Source organism: Colias philodice, chromosome 7, assembly GCF_061535455.1.
Source record: "Colias philodice isolate Cphi_HAF_F1 chromosome 7, ilColPhil1 Martin Lab GWU primary, whole genome shotgun sequence".
Taxonomy (NCBI): domain Eukaryota; kingdom Metazoa; phylum Arthropoda; class Insecta; order Lepidoptera; family Pieridae; genus Colias; species Colias philodice.
Genome location: NC_143092.1, coordinates 2162090 through 2182501, shown reverse-complemented (window position 1 = coordinate 2182501; position 20412 = coordinate 2162090). Strand labels below are relative to the sequence as shown.

Genomic DNA, 20412 nt, shown 5'->3' with positions numbered 1-20412 from the left:
AAATAGAAAACAAATCTGAAGCACCTTTCCAATAACAGCAAATTAGTGAGACAAGTATTCCATTCCATAAAGTAAAGAATAATCGCCAACCAAACTCGACCTCTTATCTAAATAACGTTTTATTATACTTTTGTAAAACCAGTTTCAATATACAGCTCTTGTAAACTGGTCGGTTGGAATATGAAAAATTCATAACGAATGTTTCCGAGAGCTCCCGATCGGTTTTATTAGCATTTAGGGTATCTCGTGATGCGAGCATTCTTCATGCTTATAACTTACCTGTTTCTTGTTTATATGGATATTGGCTGTTTTTACAAGGGCGTTTGGGTAGATGAGTATAGGGTTAGTGTTATCGTAGTTGGATCTTTATGGATCATAATATAATATTACTATTATTCACTTTGCATATTAATTTTTTTTTCTAATAATATTCTTGTGAAAGCTAATTTCTAATTATCGCTGGTTTAAATTTTATCACATAATGGAGACCACTTAATTTCCGGTGGCCCAACCTCCCCTTTTGCTTGCTCTGCCACAAAAAGGTTACGAAATAAAACCATCTTCTCTTTAAAAAGATGATAATCACAGTCAGTATTATAATTTTAAATAGTTTATTTTTTAATAAAATGACAAATTGTAATTGAATTGTAATGAACATTGAACGCTGTAATTTCCTGTAATTAAAGGTACAGTAGATTATGTATTTTAATAAGATGTCATAAACGTGAACTGTTTCCTTTGTTGGAAATTCTATAATAAATAAATAAAATGCTGTGTTGCAAATATGTGACCCATGGTTAATACCCATTGGTCTCGTCACCAATATATTTCCTAAAAGAAGTATAAATAGTAAATAACTAGTTTATCTTAACAAGCTCCGTAAAAAATATTATTATTGTTGAAAATTATTTAGAATTAAAGCCATTTAAAAAAACAAAAGGTTGTTTACATTGATTCTAGTTGTCCAATATAAGACTGTATTTAGGATAAACAGTTACACAAGTGTCAGCGTAAACTAATAAATAATAATCAGTCCCCCAAACAAGGCTTGTGCAAAGTTGATCTTGGTCCAGTAATTGAGTCAAGCTTGCACACAACGGTACTCGCCTATTGGATGCGAGATTTGAATTAGATTATAAACTACATGATAAACTAAACAAGATATAAGTACATAAGGTTTATAATTTTTATTGTTATGTACTTGTTAAAGCATTAAGATGATATTGATAAACTGTAGGTATATGGAAAATTCAATCACGATCGAAAGCCGCCTCATGATTGATATGATTCTTTAAATGATTGCAAATCTCTATTAATATTATTAATGTGAAAGTTACCATCTCTATCTCTTATTCACGCCTAAATTACTGAATCGATTTCGATGAAATTTACTATAGAGATAATTTGAGATGTGAGAAAGAACAAAGGACAGATTATAATATATATCACAGAAGAACTACGTTATTGTTTCGCAACGCGGATGAAGCCACGGAGCACGGAGCAAAGCTTAGATTACATAAGTTATTCTGCACGTTTATTTACAGTAACTATTCTATAACATCAAATAAATTCAAATTGTCCTTTTATGACAGTTCGACGTAAAAGTAGTGTTTATCTATGTATGGGTGTTCTTTTGTGGGACTCTAGAGACCAAAGGCGTAGGCTGACTTTGAAGTTTCTAAGGTCAATCGATTGATCTGTGTTGTAAATTCTTATATTGTATCTAGTAGTAGAACAAGATGGTAATATCACTTCAGTTTATTCTAGACTAGCTTTCCGCCCGCGGTTTCGCCCGCTTTGTCTAAAACATAATAAATTATATACTAAAACCTTCCTCTTGAATCACTCTATCTATTAAAAAAAACCGCATCAAAATCCGTTGCGTAGTTTTAAAGATTTAAGCATACACAGGGACATAGGGACAGAGAAAGCGATTTTGTTTTATACTATGTAGTGATGTAGTGATTTCGATATCACTGAGCTGAAGCGCTTGACCACAATCTCGCCTGATAGAAAGCAAAGATGTGGTCTACGATGGTACGCGCTTCCCTAGTAGGTACCGGTTCACTCTTCGCTTGAACACCCCCATAGTTTATTCGTCGGGGTCAGTGGTGTAGGAATAGAACGAAGTGTGAAGAATAGAATCAAAATCAAAAATAAACATTGCTGATGGTATCTTGTAAAAAAACAGTATTATATTATACATTTGTAACATACATGACTGTAATAATATACCACCCTATGTAATTAAACGTCTTAAAACAACACGACATATTTAAATTTGATTTTACGTCGATAGCTAACATTCCACAGCATTAGTATGTATGAATAACTAGCGGTCCGCCCCGGCTTTGCCCGTGGTACATGTTTACGTTTTCTCTACATAAGAACCATCCTCGTACTTCAAGGAATATAATAAAAAAAGAATTATCGAAATCGGTTCAGCCGTTCTCGAGTTATACGCTTACCAACACATTTTGCGATTCATTTTTATATATAAGATATTTAAATACCTACACATACTAAGAGCTTTTTGGCAGCAAATTTACTTACTCTATAATATTATGTCGGTTTTCTAAGCGAAGAATTTGTGTTTGCCCATCTATTTCATGATCTCAATGTACTACTGAAATGTATATATAAACATTGACTAACATTAGTTGGACGGACTTTGTACCGGTCACTTTTCATTACCCAGCTCAAATGTAATAAAAGTAAGTACATTGCAGTCTCAAGAGACAGAAATTTAACTAAAAAGATACTTGGCTATTTATAAAGCCCAAAATAACATTCCTTTGTACGAATATACTGCACTAAATCAGTTTGATTGCTTTAAAAATGTAGGCTTAAATGTCTTTTAGGGTTTAAATTAACTCAGGCCGACAAAGGATCTTGATTAATTGAGGCTGAAACAACTTGGCAGGCAATTTTTATTTTAAAAATAATTAGCCTTTGGGAAAATGACCTTTACAGTAAAAAATTGAGACCACTTAAATAGCGTTGTTTTGGTATCATCTGTGGGTTGGCTATGACTTGAGATAATAACGTTAAATGTGATGTTAGACATTCATAAGGCGGGAGCACAATTTAATAACTCATCCCTTTGATAACGATATTTAATTTTTATTTATATTTGCATAATTTTGTGTATTTTTTTACTGCTCTTTAGTCTTTATAACATGTTCGTATAAGCATAGGGGAGACCGGGTACAAAAGTAACACGTTGTACTTGTACCTTGATTTCTGACTGGGTGTTACTGTTATCATTAAATTAATATAACCATATATAAATTTAGTTTATATTCTTTACACTAGCACCTCAATTTATTATATTATGTAGTGTTTTATATTCATAAAGTAAGTTTAAAAAAAAATCGTCAGTTGTTACTTTCGACCCCGTAAGCAGGTCGAAAGTAACACGTCGTGGGTCGAAAGTAACAAGACAAAGGGGTTGGTAATTAATACAATATTATGATGGTAAATCAACAAATTATTAATTGTTTAAAGACTTTGTATTAATAACACATATCAACTTTTGTATTTTAAATATAATACTTGCAAATATAATACAAAACAATCGATAAAAAATATTCGAAGTTCAAGTCATGAGATTAATTAAGGGAATCATTATTTTATAATTAAAAATTCTGCATCCTGCATCCATCTACTAGCATTCCCAGCTCCAGCACAACCAACAGGACCCTCGGCAATACGAAAAAAGCGGAATGTGTTCTCCTAGAGCATTAATGGCAACAGCAACAGTTACTAATTTTCCAGGCTCTGCTAAGGTTATGGCCCCTACTTGTTTAATCCCTTTTTAATCTACAAATTTGGTTTGTGGTCACCCCTGTCTCGTCCATATTCCAAGTATCTTTTGGCTCAAATTGGTATCTTTCACAATACCTCAGCAAGGTTATCAAAAAAATTATTCACATTATGCTCGTTGATGGAGATAACTGAAAATAAACTGCAGAGCACTCGATTAAATAGTCGCGTAGATTACTTTACTTGTTATTAGTAAATCTCGATCGACGCAAGGTAGCTGCACTAGTATTACGGCTTGTAATTTTTTTATAAATCTATATAATGTTACATGGCAAATACATATTATATTTTTGCAAGGCCTCTAATTGTTGCACCATCTTTCAAAATGCTCTTCAGCCGTGTTGGTAATTCCTCGATCAGTAGTTCTAATGCGTTGTCGCGGCATTCTGTTGAAGTAAAGATGTACATAAAAATATACATAATCATAATGGGACAAAAATAACATGTTACTTTTGTACCCATAGGGCTATGTTACTTTTGTACCCGTCTATATTTTTGCCAAGACGTGCAACAAAACTTTAAAACGGAACGTGCTACATAAAAATGATTATGAGCAATGTACAATTACTCTAATCAAGAATGGATATGCAAACATTCAGATTTCTATCATCCTTTTAAGACTACGTAAACGGTTAATAAAAAAATGTCGAAAATCTTACTTTTGATTCGTGAAAACACGTAGCGTCCTGTCACACAGCCTAACAGCGCGTGGCGCACGCGGCGAATGAATACAATTAAGGGGGACGCTCTCGGCTATCGCCTGACAGAGGCTTAGCGGTGTTCGCCCATTGGATAAATCTAGAGAGCATTTGTTACTTTCGACCCACCGTTACTTTTGTACCCGGTCTCCCCTATTATTTACCTCTGGACATTATACAGATATAGCAGAGATGTCTGTTGGTATGAAATATATTCTTCATTATTTTATGATTAATTTAATTAATGTTGTTCAATCATTAAAAAAAAAGTATTCTGGTATGTAACCGCATTAGCTTGCTTCATTCTCTACACAAAGCACAAACCACATCTAACTATTCGATAAACAATATCATAATATAAGGAGCAAGGGATAGATCGGTTGAGCGATCATTAACATTGCCTGTAATTATGTATGTATATCTGTTTCAAACATTCGAGCTACAAAGGACTGATGTACCTGAATGCAGTGATGTAATTAATTATTATTGCTTGCTTGTCGCAAAATAGAATGAGCAATCGCTTAAGGGATTAGGTACTTAATAAATTGCTTGAGTATTGCCAGTGTGGTATTGAATATTGTATTAATTGTGGGGATACTGAGAACTATTGTAACGCGTGGTAATGCTGTGTTGACATTTTTGTATTTTTTTTATGAAAGCTGAAATTGTCGTATGTAAGATTTTAGGTTTTACTTTGCATGTAATATTTATGTGTGTATATGTGTTTTCGTTTCAGTAAATGTATTTCCTGGTTTAAATTGTTTAGAATTTAGATTTTAGATCATAATATTATTATTACAGGTTCGACGTGGGTACGACCATGGGACATTGGTACGAAAATCAAACATCGAGATTTGATATGAGATCTGTGATAAAAATGTAAATAATCTATTAAATACCTATTTTATACTAGCTGTCCGCCCCGGCTTCGCCCATGGTACCTACATGTTTAAACTATTCTATCTCTAAAGTTGGATCGAATTGCACATGGTGTGCGAATTTTATTTTAATCGGTTAAGTGGTTTAGGAGTCCATTGAGGACAAACATGGTGACACGAGATTTATATTATATATTATATTAAGATGTTCCTCTATCTATTAAACGAAAACCACATATGCGTGTTTATTTAAAATTTAAATAAAATTCTAACATTATTAGCATTTAATCCATACGGGGACGAACTTATATTTTCTTTCACTAGTCCAATGTTTATTTTGGGTCAAAATGTTTGCTTTTAGTAATTACATTAAACTAAATACCGCAATCCTAAACAAACGGTTATAATAATGTGTTTACGTTGAAGTTAAAACATTTCACTCGATATTTTCTTTTGATGTTGGATTTTCTGCTAGAATAATTATGTTATATTACAAAATTTAGGATGGCATCCGTGAAATTTCAACAACTGTAGAGATAGTAGTGTACCAATACAAGTTACACATTTAAGTATGTTATTTAAGAAATGACTATAAAATTGGGATTGTTCTATTGGTTTGGGTATTTATTATAATAATCGAGCTAACACTTCTTAAAGTAAACGTATTTTGAATTCGTTAGGACACTTTTAATTTCATAATTATTTAGAAGCTCTATTTAGGTTCTATTTCGGTACCTGACGTAAGGTCAATCGTTGACCATATTTTGGAAGCTATTTTTGCTTCTCATTTTTACAGCAACATATCTTGGATTCAGCTTGGCTTATGCTTAACTAGCTTAGTATATGCATATACTGAAAGTTGGCTAAGGCTTCGTAGATTTTAATAGTTACGGTATATTATCTTATATGTTTACAGTGAGAGAGAGCATGGAAATCACTGCTCTACCATAAATTAAACAATTAATATTCTTGACAAGAAGACAAGATAAATATTATATGTATAATGTATCTATATGTATAAGTCTATAAATTTTCCGTGTTCAAATACCTATTATCATTAAACTATAAACACACCCGTTTAATATTCCATTTGTACAAACATGTTCACTCAATTTCCGATACATGATAACGCAAAAATATTTGGCAACAAAATTCATATTAGAGAAAGCATCTAATGTTTACCTATAATCCTATTTCCATGCGTAAACAATGTTATCGATATATTTTCCTCTGAATACCATTATTTTTAGTCCTCATGACAGCTAGTGAGCAATGCTCTGTGAATATTTTAAAGTAAAATGAACCTTATGTTTCAAAACATAAGATACAGTTATGTAAAATTTTCCACGCCTCAAGGTCCCAGGTGTTGCCCCGAGCAAAAATTGAAGTGTAATATTCCGACTTCCAAATTCAAATTTCGTATTTTTCTCCTTTTTTAAAACGTCTGGCTATAGACATTATAGGTGTTATAGCGCAAACCTGTAGCAAATCTTGTAACCTGTATCAGTATGCCTGTATACCCATTATTTTAACAGTTTTAAATGTTAACTGAAGCTATTTACATATATTATTATAATAAGAGGTATCTCTGAACAAATACTGAAGATCTCATTTTGTTTGACTCTAAGCTTTCGATTCGACTATGCTCATTGTAAGTTTCAATTAAATTGGTGCTGTGGTTTATTTAGTTTACACTATGTAGAGATAATAATTAACAAAAATACATTCTATAATCGAGCTAATATACCCATTTTAGATATTAAACGTTAAGGTTTATTTTTATATTCTGAATAAAACTACGAGAAATCTTAACAAGAAATCAAGATTTCTTGCGTACCTTTGAATAAAGGGCGAAGGAGGCGCCGTGACTAAAATAATTATTACATGCCGTATCTACTCCGTACGAAATACTATTTTTTCTGTCTCAGTGATGAATAGGTCATGTAAACATAATGTTATATTATTACAAGTAGCTAAATGAGCAATGTCACTTAGAGAAAGACATACTAAACTAGCTTTATTTGTAATGCTAGGCTGCGCTCCGCGGTTTCACCCGCGTGGCTCCGCTCCTATGAGTCTTAGCGTGGTGATATATAGAGCCTATATATAGCCTTCCTCGATGAATGAGCTATCTAACACCGAAATAATTTTTCAAATTGGATCAGCAGTTCCTGAGATTAGCGCGTTCAAACAAACAAACTCTTCAGCTTTATAATATTAAGTATAGATTGATTAATAGGCACAATTATACTAATATAAACTGAAAGATTAGAAGTTCGATTGCTGAATTGAGCTCATAAGTAGCCCAGTTTATAGATGTCTACACGGTACAACGGAAGACGCGGAATTGTTTCTATTCTTTATAAAAATAATTGTAAACAGCTATTCACCGTATACTCTCATCAATTCAAATTACACACTGCATTTATAGTACTGTATTGCCGATAATCCCAATAAAACTCAACAAACGCATAACAATGCATTTAAAATACATTTAATATCAAACCATTCGACAGAATCGCATCCTTATTCCGCACCTAAATCAACTTTATATCGCGAATTCGTCGTTCGCAAAACGATTTAAAATTGGAAATAAATGCTCGTGTCGATAAATCTAAGTGAACTGAACGTACTTTGAACTGTTCCGTAATTCGCTATCGGCTTCTGTACTAATGTTGGCTATCGTTTGTGAAAATAAAACATTCAATAATTGTGACATGAGCTGTTAAAGTAAGTTATAAGAAAGGCTGAAATTTAAAAATGTATATTTTTATTTTTCCTTGAACTTCTTGCAATAATTTTTCTTCTATAATAAGATTAAAGTAATTCTTTTTTATATTTTTAAAGAATTTTACTTATCATGAATCTTATTACAAAAAGTGTCAAAGGTATTGTGAGAGCTAAATACAAAAAGTCAATTGTTTTTCAAGGTTACCTTCCATGTAGAGGTCCATAACTCATAAGTATAAATAATATTAACAACTAGCGGTCCGCCCCGGCTTCGCCCGTGGTACATATTTATGTTTTCTCTACATAAGAACCATCCTGGTACTTCAAGGAATATAATAAAAAAAGAATTATCGAATCGGTCCACCCGTTCTCGAGTTATGCGCTTACCAACACATTTTGCGATTCATTTTTATATTATAAAGATGTAAACATTGAACTTTTAAACTTTGAAGATTGAAATGATATGAAACTACCACAGATACCTACACAGAGCTTTATCAATTATATTGATATTACCTACCTATATTACCTAGTGATTTTATTTCAAAATCAGATACATCTAAAAATATATTTATTAGAATGGAGAAGCAATAAAAAACTTAAATAAAAAAGGTAACACATATAATATCTCAAACAATATCACGCAAGTATTATGACAAGACAGCACAAAACAGTACAAAATGATTTGATCACGGCAATTCCCAGTTCACTTCGTCATTGTATTCTTCTGTGTCCTTCAAGGGCTCCAAGAACGGCAATTTGGCGATAAGACCTGAAACAAAATAAAAGGAAATATTAAATAATTGATTTTTTCATAATACTTTAAAGTTTTTTTAAGATTTTGAATATTCTGAGACTTGAAATGGTTTGAATACACACTATGTTATTATGTATCTACGATAAGAATTAAAAAAAAAAAACAAAAACATCTATACATATAATAAAATCGTAGGAAAGTCAAAACTGTACATTGAATATTTTTTTAAAAGAATACATAATCCATGATCTATAATCGATATAGAAGCCAAAAATATAGTTTTTAGAATTTTTGTCTGTTTGTCTGTTTGTCTGTTTGTCTGTTTGTCTGTATGTTTGACCGAGCTAATCTCGAAAAGTACTGCATAGATTTACTTCAAATTTTGCATGAATATTCCTAAGAGGTCGGGTGAGGATAGTTTAAACATATTATCATGATATCACCTTCGGGGGAGGAGCTGTGAGCCTTTATTTTTCTTACATATTCCGTGTGCTACGACAGCGTACAATCTAAAGACTCATGTTTAAATGTTGGTTTCGAGTAAGCCATGCTATTATCTAGCTTTACAAAATAAAAACTATGTCATTTACGTAATTTGGGCAGAGAAACAGTTTAATGAATTTAGTAGTATAAAGACAAATCTGAAACAGCGCCATCTATGAGATTTCGTAAAAATCAAATCAATTTACATGTTAACACTACTGAAAATACTGTTGAAAATTAATAATTTAAATATAATCATGTTATTTATTTAACTCTTTAACCCATATCTTCCCTTCCCTATAAGGTGCGCTTATATTTCGTGTGAATATACTACATTTTTAAAAGTGAGGGTAGATGTTTATTATTTTAAGTCAAACTAGACACCATTACAATCTCAGAGCAATATTACAATTAATCTAATATTGATTGTGTTCATTGGTTACATTTTTAAAATCTTCGTGTTTTATAAATTTATAAAGAATAGAAAAAATTCGATCACGAGGCGGGACTCGAAGCCACATAATTTCGTGATCGAATGTTTCTATTCTTTATAAATTTATTATTTATAAATTTATATTCATAAAACATTTGAATGTCATAAAACCAAAAATATCAAATTCAATCTTTGTGTTTTGTGAATTTTCACCATGCGTTCCCACAAAAGGTAAGTTGTTACTTTTATAGGTATTTATTATTTATAATGATAGCAATTCATGTTTTTTAAAGTGAAACTTTTATTACATCGTCTCAAACTTTTTGGTCTGTGTAGCGCATGTCGCGTGGCGGTCGAACCGTACTATAATTCTGTGCCTCCAGTGAATAAGGGAGTAAGACGAGTTATTCCCTTTGGTTTTTATTGCACCATTGGATTCAGCTCGTCAAAATACACAACATATCAAAAGGTCATATCTCTAGCTGCGTCCTAACCCATTTTTTCGAATGACCCAAACGGTATAAGTAGGGTGTGATTAACGGTATAAGTTACCTTATCCATCATTTTAGGCAATCGCAAAGGAACTATTCGTCTCGAGTCAAAAGTACCCACGAACACAAAGACGTATGTGTAGTTATACTTTTTGAATAAAGACTTAATTCATTTTGTTCCATCAGTCCTAACACTATTTTAGTATAAACGCATTTGTGTCATTTTTCTAACATGAGCATAAAGGAACAACTCTTTTAGTGTCATTGGTTCAAGTGACGACATGAGACAATTTGGCATTAATGCCGTGTTGCTATTGGTCTATTAATAATTGAATACTGCACGGAAACAACACACACTATTCCTTATTATTTTTAAATCGTTTTTTCAATAAATCTGCAACAACAAATCTTTATATTTTTTAAAAAAGGTATTTATCAGTTAACTTGGGATACTAATATATTTCTATGGAAATTAACTATTTTTTGCAATAGATATTAAAAATACAGTTAACACATTAAGTGCATTTAATGATATTATACTCTTTGTTTATAAAATACAGAACGATAATAGAATCATCTAAAAAAAGCCAACAAAAATGTTAAACTTATATTTTCTTCTTATAATTGGGTAAGTTTTTAAAAAATAACTCGTTTTTAATCTTTTTTTTAAAAAATTATCTAACTACAATAATCAAGACAATAATGCTATAGTCTATAATAGTCGCATAAAAAAGTATTTATAACCAGTCTTGACAATTATGAATATTGTTTTCTCCGCATATAGCGTTTTAGCCACTGTGCTTTGGTAATTTGCCTTTTTATAGGAAAAAAATCCGCAATATCGATACTTCTTTGGTCCTGCATTTTCGTAAACATTTTATGGATACTCTGGTACCACATATTTTGAAAAAATTGGGCTATTGTCACGTAGAAGTCTCTTCAAAGTGCGTGCCACAAGTCGTATTTGCATCCAAGGCACCTTCAAATCTGTGCTTAATTTTTTCATAAAATCTTTGCGGCTCATTGTATTTTCTTTATTTATCTACATTATTTTGATATTATATGATATAGAAATTGTTAAAATTCTATATCATGCCGTAAAATATCGCCACTGACCACCTATAACTTTTCCTGTATTAATTGAACATACAGGAATATGGTTTTCGGGCTTCTCTTATCTCTTTATAGTGCTTGTATCCTCAATGTATACCACCATGACATTGTGGCGTTGCCACTTTTATTATCTTTATTTTATTATCTGTGGCGTTCCGAAACGGAACGCACTTGATCGAATTTTAAATTGATTCGACGATTAATTTTCACTAGGACATTATAGTTATTACGCAAAACGCAATACGCAGTTGATACGTATTTAATACCAATACTCAATGATTGTCTCCTGCTAACCTGTACAGACTAGACTCATTGTGGTGACTGGTGAAACATTGTATAGCATTAACAACATAGTACTGTATTATTGAAAGATCGATTAAAGGTTTATTTTACAATCTACGACTTTCATTATACATGGGTAACAAAACCCCATAACATATTCGGTTTTACTCCGGACAACATCTTCAGCCACCCAATCCCTTTGCTTGAAGTCCAAATCCAGCGGAGGACAATAATCGTCATTTACTAAAATTGAAGGTTTTTCGTCCTAGTATAAAAGTTGTCTGGATCCCATTTTATACTCAATCTATAGTATAATACTATAGATATCATGTGAAACGTGACTTGGAAAAAATTATTCAAATAAATCACAAAATAAAAATTTGAAACAATTTTAAAAGTTACGAAAAGCCCAATTATACGTCAAAATTACGCAACATCCTCTTTACAACCAAATGGCGGAATTTACCTGGATGAGCCAACTATGTACTGCTAGGTCTCGACGGCTAATAAGTTGGTTCTGGATTTTGCAACGATTCGATGGTAAATATAGAAGAGTTCATACGTCAAATTTACGTAGATTGGACTTCTAGGGTTAAATGTATAAATACCTAAATGTTGTTTTGTTTTTATTATCTAATAACGATAAAAAAAAACCCGTTGATTTCATTCGTTTTTCAAGCTACGTGCATAGTTTTTCCACTAAAATGCCTCAATTGAGTCATAAAGTACACAAATTTCAAGCATAATAAGTCACATCATTTCTATAAAACCAAAACTGGCAATAATATAAGTCGTGTTGTGCGATTATGAACATAGTGCATAAGGGCATAAGTCGTTATATTGCAAAGAGTAAAAAAAAATTATGTGAATACATTGAGTTATTCCATGAAGTACTCGTTCATAAGGCCACAACTACAAAAAAACACGAAAAAAGTATATTTATGGGGTTGTTACAATATGTGTTCATATGTAAAAATATAGTCTAACATCATATCTTACACATACAAGCTTAAAATTTTGAATTAATAAAGATTTAGTATTGATATATAGTTTTTTGTCTCTCCTGAAAAGTGCTGTTTTTGAGTTATTCCCTTATTCACTGGAGGCACAGAATTATTATCGTACAAATACGATAATTTTGTGCCTAAGTTTCACTTTTACCGTGGTTTCATAAAACCACACAACATTTTTATTGGTTTTATAAAGGTTTTATATTACACTTTTAGAATGAAATAATAAAATGATGAATTCTTTTTGACTTTTACAAGATTTTGAGGTGCGTTGGGAACAGTAGTTTGTTGATAAAATTTTATTTGTAAGTAGCTTTTTTTATAGATTTACAGTTAACTTTTGATTTTTTATTTACAGATTCAATGTTCATAAAATTATATCGCCTTTGGAAGACGATTTCTGCTGACAATTTTACAACACCTTTTACAAATTAGTAATCATCCGCTTCGTCAATTTTTGACTGAAGTTAATGTCCAACGTATGGTTCAATCATTGGAAGTATCTCGGGTAATTTTGGAGGATATTTTTCAGGAAGGAGAGAAGGGGCAGCCAACCACATATCAAAGTACTACGTTTTAGTACCGAAAAAAATGTTATTGCCAAATGAAACATAAATTTTGCACTCACAACTGTACAAGTTATGATTTTTATTCTGACTTTGCTGTTATCTGATTATAATATTTATCGTTATGGCTATCGACCGTACTGGGATGAGAGTACATGATATACTCATCATCCAGGATTGCATAGAGCATTTTCACACTGAAAAAGATGTTTTCTTTGAATCGTAGTTGCTTCATTTATTTATTTTTAATCATTTTACATAATATGTTTTATATTTGCCCATTTTCATTATATTTTATAAATAAAATGGAACCAACATAACTTTGTTGTGTATCATTTCTCTATTAATAACCCGTAGGCATATTTTCCAAGCGCCCCATTTAAGGTGCGGTCCTGAAATTTTAATGTATACTTTTGCCTAATATAAGCTCAAGCTCATTTTTAGATGAAAATAACAAAGAGAACTTATTTATTAAAATTTAGTAGATAAAAGAAATTATGTTACGATTTTATAAGAAAACACAGTATATTTATTAGGCGGCGGTGATTTTCCAGGCAAAAGATATTCATCAGCTCAATAAAATTGAATAGTATGTTGTTAGTTATTCTTTAAATTCACAGATTGTAATGAGCATTGCCGCATGCAAGTTGTATCGTAGTTTAGATATATCATAGTTTTGACACATTAAAGTTCCAACAAAACCCTCAAATTTTTGAGCAGAGTTGAGCAAGATAATTTAAAAAATGTGCTGTGTTAAGTATTATAGAAAAGGTTAGTTCGTTGATAATTATTATTTCTTCATCATTTACATGTTGTTAAATGTTAGTAAAAATAAACTTTGACTGTTAATACTTTTGTTCAGTATTTACCTGTATGATTATTGCTTGGTAATTAATATGTATATTTTCATGTCGTATAGCTAATTATAAACATAAGTGTGATGTGAAACTAGCTGGATTTATTTTTACACACTCACAGCCATATATTTTATATTAAAATAGTGTAAATCATAATATTTTTTCACAATTAAAAATATTTCCTTTTTTCTGATGGTGTTGGCATCGAATTAAACCGCGCTGTCGTTTCGTTCACTAAAAGTGATGTTATGAGGACCGAATATGTAGCCGCCTCAACTTACGGAAACGAGAGTAACCTGCGTTGTCTGTTAGTTATTGTATAGTCGAATTTAACGTTACATGGAAATTGGAATCTAAATATATTATGTATACTTAAGTATATTAAATCTGTACATGAAATATATTTCCTAAATAACTATCACGGGGTGATTAGGGATCGACACTGATGCCAACGAAGCAAACAGTAAAATTTTTGTCCGTCTGTCTGTCCGTATAACCGTTATAGAAACAAAAACTACTCGACGGATTTAAACGAAACTTGGTACAATTATTTTACATATTCCTGAGCAGAGCAGTAAAAGTAGAGTTAAAGCTACACAGAAATCATATTGTATGAAAGAAATGTTCTCCTTATTATATAAAAAACATCTCCCGACATCATAAATGTATATCTTTTATGGTTGACTCACAATAACACGTGTAACTTCCGATAGCTTAGGAGTTCGAAGCTTTCTGATTATATTTGTCTATAACACTCTCAGTCCGTTTCAACTCAATTTTTATTTTCATGCATCAGTGCCACCTAAAAAATCTTTATCTCGAAAATCGAGCAAAGCTAAGAAAATGAGAAATAAGAGTTCTCAAGAATCGTTAGAGGTAAGAGGCTTACTATAGGCCGAAAACAACATGTGTTATGCCGAGAACCTGAAACCGCTTCACAACGAGAACTACGGCTCACAGCTGACCGCGAACGGCATGTACTATCCCGTGAGACCGAAACCTTCACTGAGAGGGTATAATGTCTCACAGCTGATCACGGCCGTCATATTTTATCTCGAGAATCTGAAACTTTTACTCAATATGAAGACCGTTTGACAAATGATAGGGTGCACCATAATATTATTCGATCTCTTGAAGATGAACATGAGCATAAGCAATGACTAGAGTAAGGACGCGAATATTACAATTAATTGAGACAAAAACGATTAATAAGTTTGTTTAATGAAAGATTAAGAATTGAAACTATTCGGTCTCTGGAAACGGACGAATAGCGAGAGGCCCCTCTTACTGCAGACAGATTTCGACATAGTCAAAATGTTTTCTATTAGATTAGAGGTAAACATAGAAGATCAATCTACGAATTCGGTGGTGGGGTCCGACAAATATAAAAGTGGGTTTGCTTATAACCTCACAATTGATTACAGATCATCTTCTGTATAGGCGATATTAACGTAGTATGTTATTTTTGTAATGCTTTAAAGTGGAGTAAGGACAATTTTAGAACATGTTTCATCAGGTTAATTCGTATGTATGCAGTTTTAAATCGACATTAGAAGCTTTTCCTCAAGATGGTGAATGGTGATATTAATATAAAATTGTTATAAATGCCGATAGACGGACGTCTATCGGCACTCAGGAACTTCCTGGGCGTGTTATAACGCCCAGGCCACAGTATTACAATTTTTTCTACAGCAGGGCGACGAATGTATTTTCGCATAGCAACGGAGGGGAACTCGCGGGGGGTCAAGTGACGCGGGCCACGTACCATTAACATGCTTAGTTTGTGGTACCGAGCGCGAAAGAAAGTCATCGTGTTTTTTTTTTGTTGCTATGTAAACTAACGTAATTTAATACTTAGGTACAATATATTCTATAACGGTGCGCTCAAACTGTTAATCTACATTTAATTTAGATTATTATTTGAAATACTAAGTAATGTAGAATTTAAATCACATTCATTCATGTTTTCCTCAGATTTTCGATTTCCTCCGATTTTAAGATTTTCTTATCAGTGTTCAATTTTAATTTAGTTAAATTTTATAAGAGACAATTAAGAACATTCAAAAATAAAGTGTCACGTATTTTTTTAAACGACGAATGACGAAAAACGACGTAATCGCGGACGAAGTCGCGGGCAACAGCTAGTCCTTGATAAGTGTACAAAGTTTAAATTATAATCTGTCTGTTAAAGTGCGTCAAAGTTGAGCCAAGGATTCGATTGCATACAAAATAATCGTGAAACTAATATAAGCGGGTTACTAAACAAAGTCGAGTCCTTTTGGAGCCTATTCAATATAACAAACAAAAAAGAAACCCTTCTTTTCATTTAAACAAGTGTAGATAAACTAGCCATTGCCCGTGGCTTTTGTACAATAGTATACAATAAAGATCTTAAATGTCTCGTCTTTGGACATTCCTTCGCAAAATCCTTTCCTTGACTTGCCAAAGTTCATGTTCGTAGGTCAAATAGTTTTCGAGATTTCGTGTTTCGTCAGCGAGATGATGGATCGTGTTATTGACCCCGGGTGAAGTCGAGGTGTTTGGGGAATGTTTCAATTATGAAATAAATAGAAAGTTTTTTTTACTTAATAATACTTCTATTATCCTATTTTGTCATCAAACCGGTTATAAAATAATTTAACAGTTTAGAACGAATTATACATTGCTTGTGCGTTTCTGAATGCAGGTCATAGAACATATTAACATAGATAAGTATTTTACAGTTATTTCAAAAATAAATAGTAAAATAATATTATTGCTTAATCCATGCGATCATATTGTATCTGTATAATTCACAGTTAAAACGGTCATTTACTGCCCCACTAATCATATACAATTTCACTAAGAATTTGTTACAAGTCCAGTACTTGACTTGACTGAAACGTGTACAAACAGCACGTATCCCTTTTCAGTAAGCGTCCAGTGACAGCCACGGGCCGATAGAAGCGAGCTTACTCCAATCCGGATTATTTCTACCACGGCAAGCCAGCGGCTGGCATGATACGATCTAAACGTGAACTGATAAACAAAGGTACGGATCTAGTAACTTTTAGACTGGCTTGTACTGCTTTAGCCGAAATGTTTGGCGAGCATTTTAAAGACGTGAAAGTGCGAGTACTAAATAGATATTATGTTACAGAAATACAGTTCTGTTATTTTGCTTATTGTGTAAACAGTAATTTAAAAATGAATTACATACTTTTTGTAGTAATATAATAATATAGGCATGCATGACAGTCAAAATATGTAGCTGAATTTGAAGAAGCTTAATATTAAGTATGATTATTGATTACGCAATTTGTTTTTTAGCGGGAAATTAAGGAGTTAATTTTGAGTTAGTTTGATCTTAATAAAACAATACCCAATTTTTATACTCAATGAAAACTCCAATCAAAAGTAAAATTAAAATATTATTCCATACACAAAATTCTATTCAAGCGAAATCTTATTTTTAATATTTAATCTTACTAGAATATACAAACGCACGCCTCACGAGCCACGCGCAAAACGTCGATTTATTACTCGATTTATTACAAACGTTCGCGCAAATCGATTCCCGATTCGATCCCTTCATTTAGTATTATCATCAGGCGTTACATAAGAGAGATTCTCAATCCGATTGAATGATATTGATGTTCAAATAAATGGCAGGAGTCGAATTATTTGAGATAAAACGTTCGGATTAGAGAGTGCGTAAAAACTTTTGTTCAAGACTCAAGTAACACAGTCACAGTATTTTGATAAGAAAATTGTGTTCATACACCGAAATGATATGTAATAGAGATAATATTCTTACGGAGGAATATAATTTTATTGCTCCAATTCTGAAACACAATTTGTTTCATCCCATTGTAATGTTTATCGTACTGTTTACATTACATACAACATTTTCGTAAATAATTCATATTTAACATCATTTTAATTTTGACTGGAGTTTTGACAGTCTATTTTCATAATATTTCACTGTAACGTATATTATATCAAAATTACAAACACTTTTTTTAATGCAAAATACAACACGTTACCTAATACCTACAATAATTATCATCCTACTAAATAACACCTCATAATATTAGCGATATCAGAACCAGATAAAGACCAGATAAGTTATAGTTACTAATCCGCCCAGTTTCATCCGGGATTGAAATTAAAAATAACCTAGTTACTCCAAAAAAATGTAGCTAGTGCAAATTTTAACACAATCCATAAAGCAGTTTTTGTTTTAAATTACAAAAAAAAGTTACAATGAAACAGAACAAAAACCTAACCTCTGTGTAAATTAAAATCATATTCAGAATATTTCAATATACCGAATCTTTAAAAGAATAATACGAAAAAGCAACATAAATCGGAAGCGCTATTCCGTGCTAAATAAGCCATATTCCCTTAACCAGCCTTTCAATTCGCAAGTACACATCGCCCCATTGTCCTCATTGTGCGAAACAAAAACAGCGCTCAATAAACAAACATTTCGTAAAATAAAACATCGTGATATTTCACCGAAATATAACGCGATACATAATTCGGCCAACTTTATACAAGTGAGCGACTGAAAGCGGTTTAAATAATAAAAGAGGGTGAAGATAGATGGTGTTCCCGCTTAGAGGCTTTTGTTTCGGGCACTGTGAGGGCGAACCCTCGTATCGGAGCTAACGAAGTAAATTGATCTACAAAGGTCAATAACAAAACGGTGTCAGATAAGGCGCCGTACTTTATGGGCCTAATGCTGATTTACATTGGTGATGCTGCTCGCACTGGATTTGCGAGTTGCTATATTACTTTTGAATTATCGTTATTCAGTTGACTGTTTTGTAAACGAATGTTTATTTTACCAGTTCTAGCATTAAAGTTGAAGACGAATACAATTCTTAACAGTTATTTCAAACTGAATCCAACTGTCTGTCTATTATTAAGCATATTATCAGACTGCTACCTCTAACAATACCCATTCGATTCTCGCGAGTGACTAGCGCCAATAGCTACGCGCCAGCAAATTAACGCTACCCTCTACGAAATATTTCCCGCCGTAGCCGACAAGTTTCGCGCTTTTATCTCGTTTCACTTCGATTAGAATGAAATATTGGGCCGAGTTTCTGTATCGGGGAATCGTGTAAGCGTTTTTTTGAACACGTGATTTGTATTCGTGAAACTAGTTTAAGTGAGATACTATGAGATAGTCGGCCGCTTTTAACCGTTGAACTTTTGCATGCCGTAGATGTGCTACGAATTGATGAAAGTTTGGTATGACTGTATTTTAAACTTGTTCATTGTTCAAGTAAACTTTAACCGATATTATTGATGAATAGAATAATATTTATATTTATATGTAATAATTTTCTATTTAATAATCCTAGCTAATTTCAAAATTTCTTCGTCATTGTAAGTAGTGATAATAATTAAACGATGCAAATTATAATTTCATAACAGTGAAACTGTAAAGTAAAATGAGACGTAAATCTGCAGTAAATTAACATTAATAATATTAGCTTATATAAAAGCTTTTATATAGGTATAACATTATTTTACGCGGTGAGAAATTAATATAGTTAGTATTTAATGAGTACATAAACATAAAATTATTATAATTGCAAAATAAGTATACAACGGCATCTATTAAATAAGAGTGTCAGACATAAATTGATATAACTCAGTACTTAATCCGGCAATTTCGTCGAAATAACTACCTAATAATCCGTTGCATCCGCTTATGTTAACATTATAATATAGGATTATATTAAAATGTGAGTCGGTTTGAATAATGGTCAATTTTTTGCATCGTGTTGAATTTCCTAATATAATATAATCATATTTTACGCAAGTTTTATGCATTTATGCATAAATTATATAAAATCCAAATTCTTGATTATATCGTTTTCGATTCCGCTTTTATAATTTTAATACATAGGTAGTATAATATTGTATCATCGATAAGCAATAATGAACAATCATAAAATTTTATTACTTAGGTTAAAACTTAAAAGTATTAAAAGTAATTTAAATAGTTTCAGCGTGCCAATCTACTCTTTTAACAGTAAAAAAAAAGTTTTGGATTAATTGAAAAATCTGTTGCAGCTTTTAATTTCTAAAGGAATATCGATAGCGAAACAAAATCGAGTGGATATTGACAACATATTCTGAGTCTCGTCTTGTTTTATCGTTTGCTATTTCATCGCTACATAGTACAAAAATATATTTAACTAGCTTCCGCCCACGACTTTGTACGTGCATCCCCGTTTTTCCCCGTTCCCGCAAGAATTTCGGGAAATCCTTTCTTAGCGGATGCCTACGT

General features: G+C 32.1%; 1 protein-coding gene across 2 annotated transcripts in view; it reads right to left on the bottom strand.

Annotated features, from left to right (window-relative positions):
* Positions 1-8737: 8737 nt before the first annotated feature.
* The window catches only part of Rh50 (Rhesus blood group-associated glycoprotein Rh50), a 67540-nt gene continuing 55865 nt past the window's right edge, over positions 8738-20412 (bottom strand). For both annotated transcript variants that reach the window (XM_089697035.1, XM_089697034.1), the window contains exon 10: positions 8738-8903. In XM_089697035.1, coding sequence (XP_089553161.1) covers positions 8821-8903 — 83 coding nt within the window. In that variant the 3' untranslated portion in view covers positions 8738-8820. The remainder of the gene's footprint in view (positions 8904-20412) is intronic.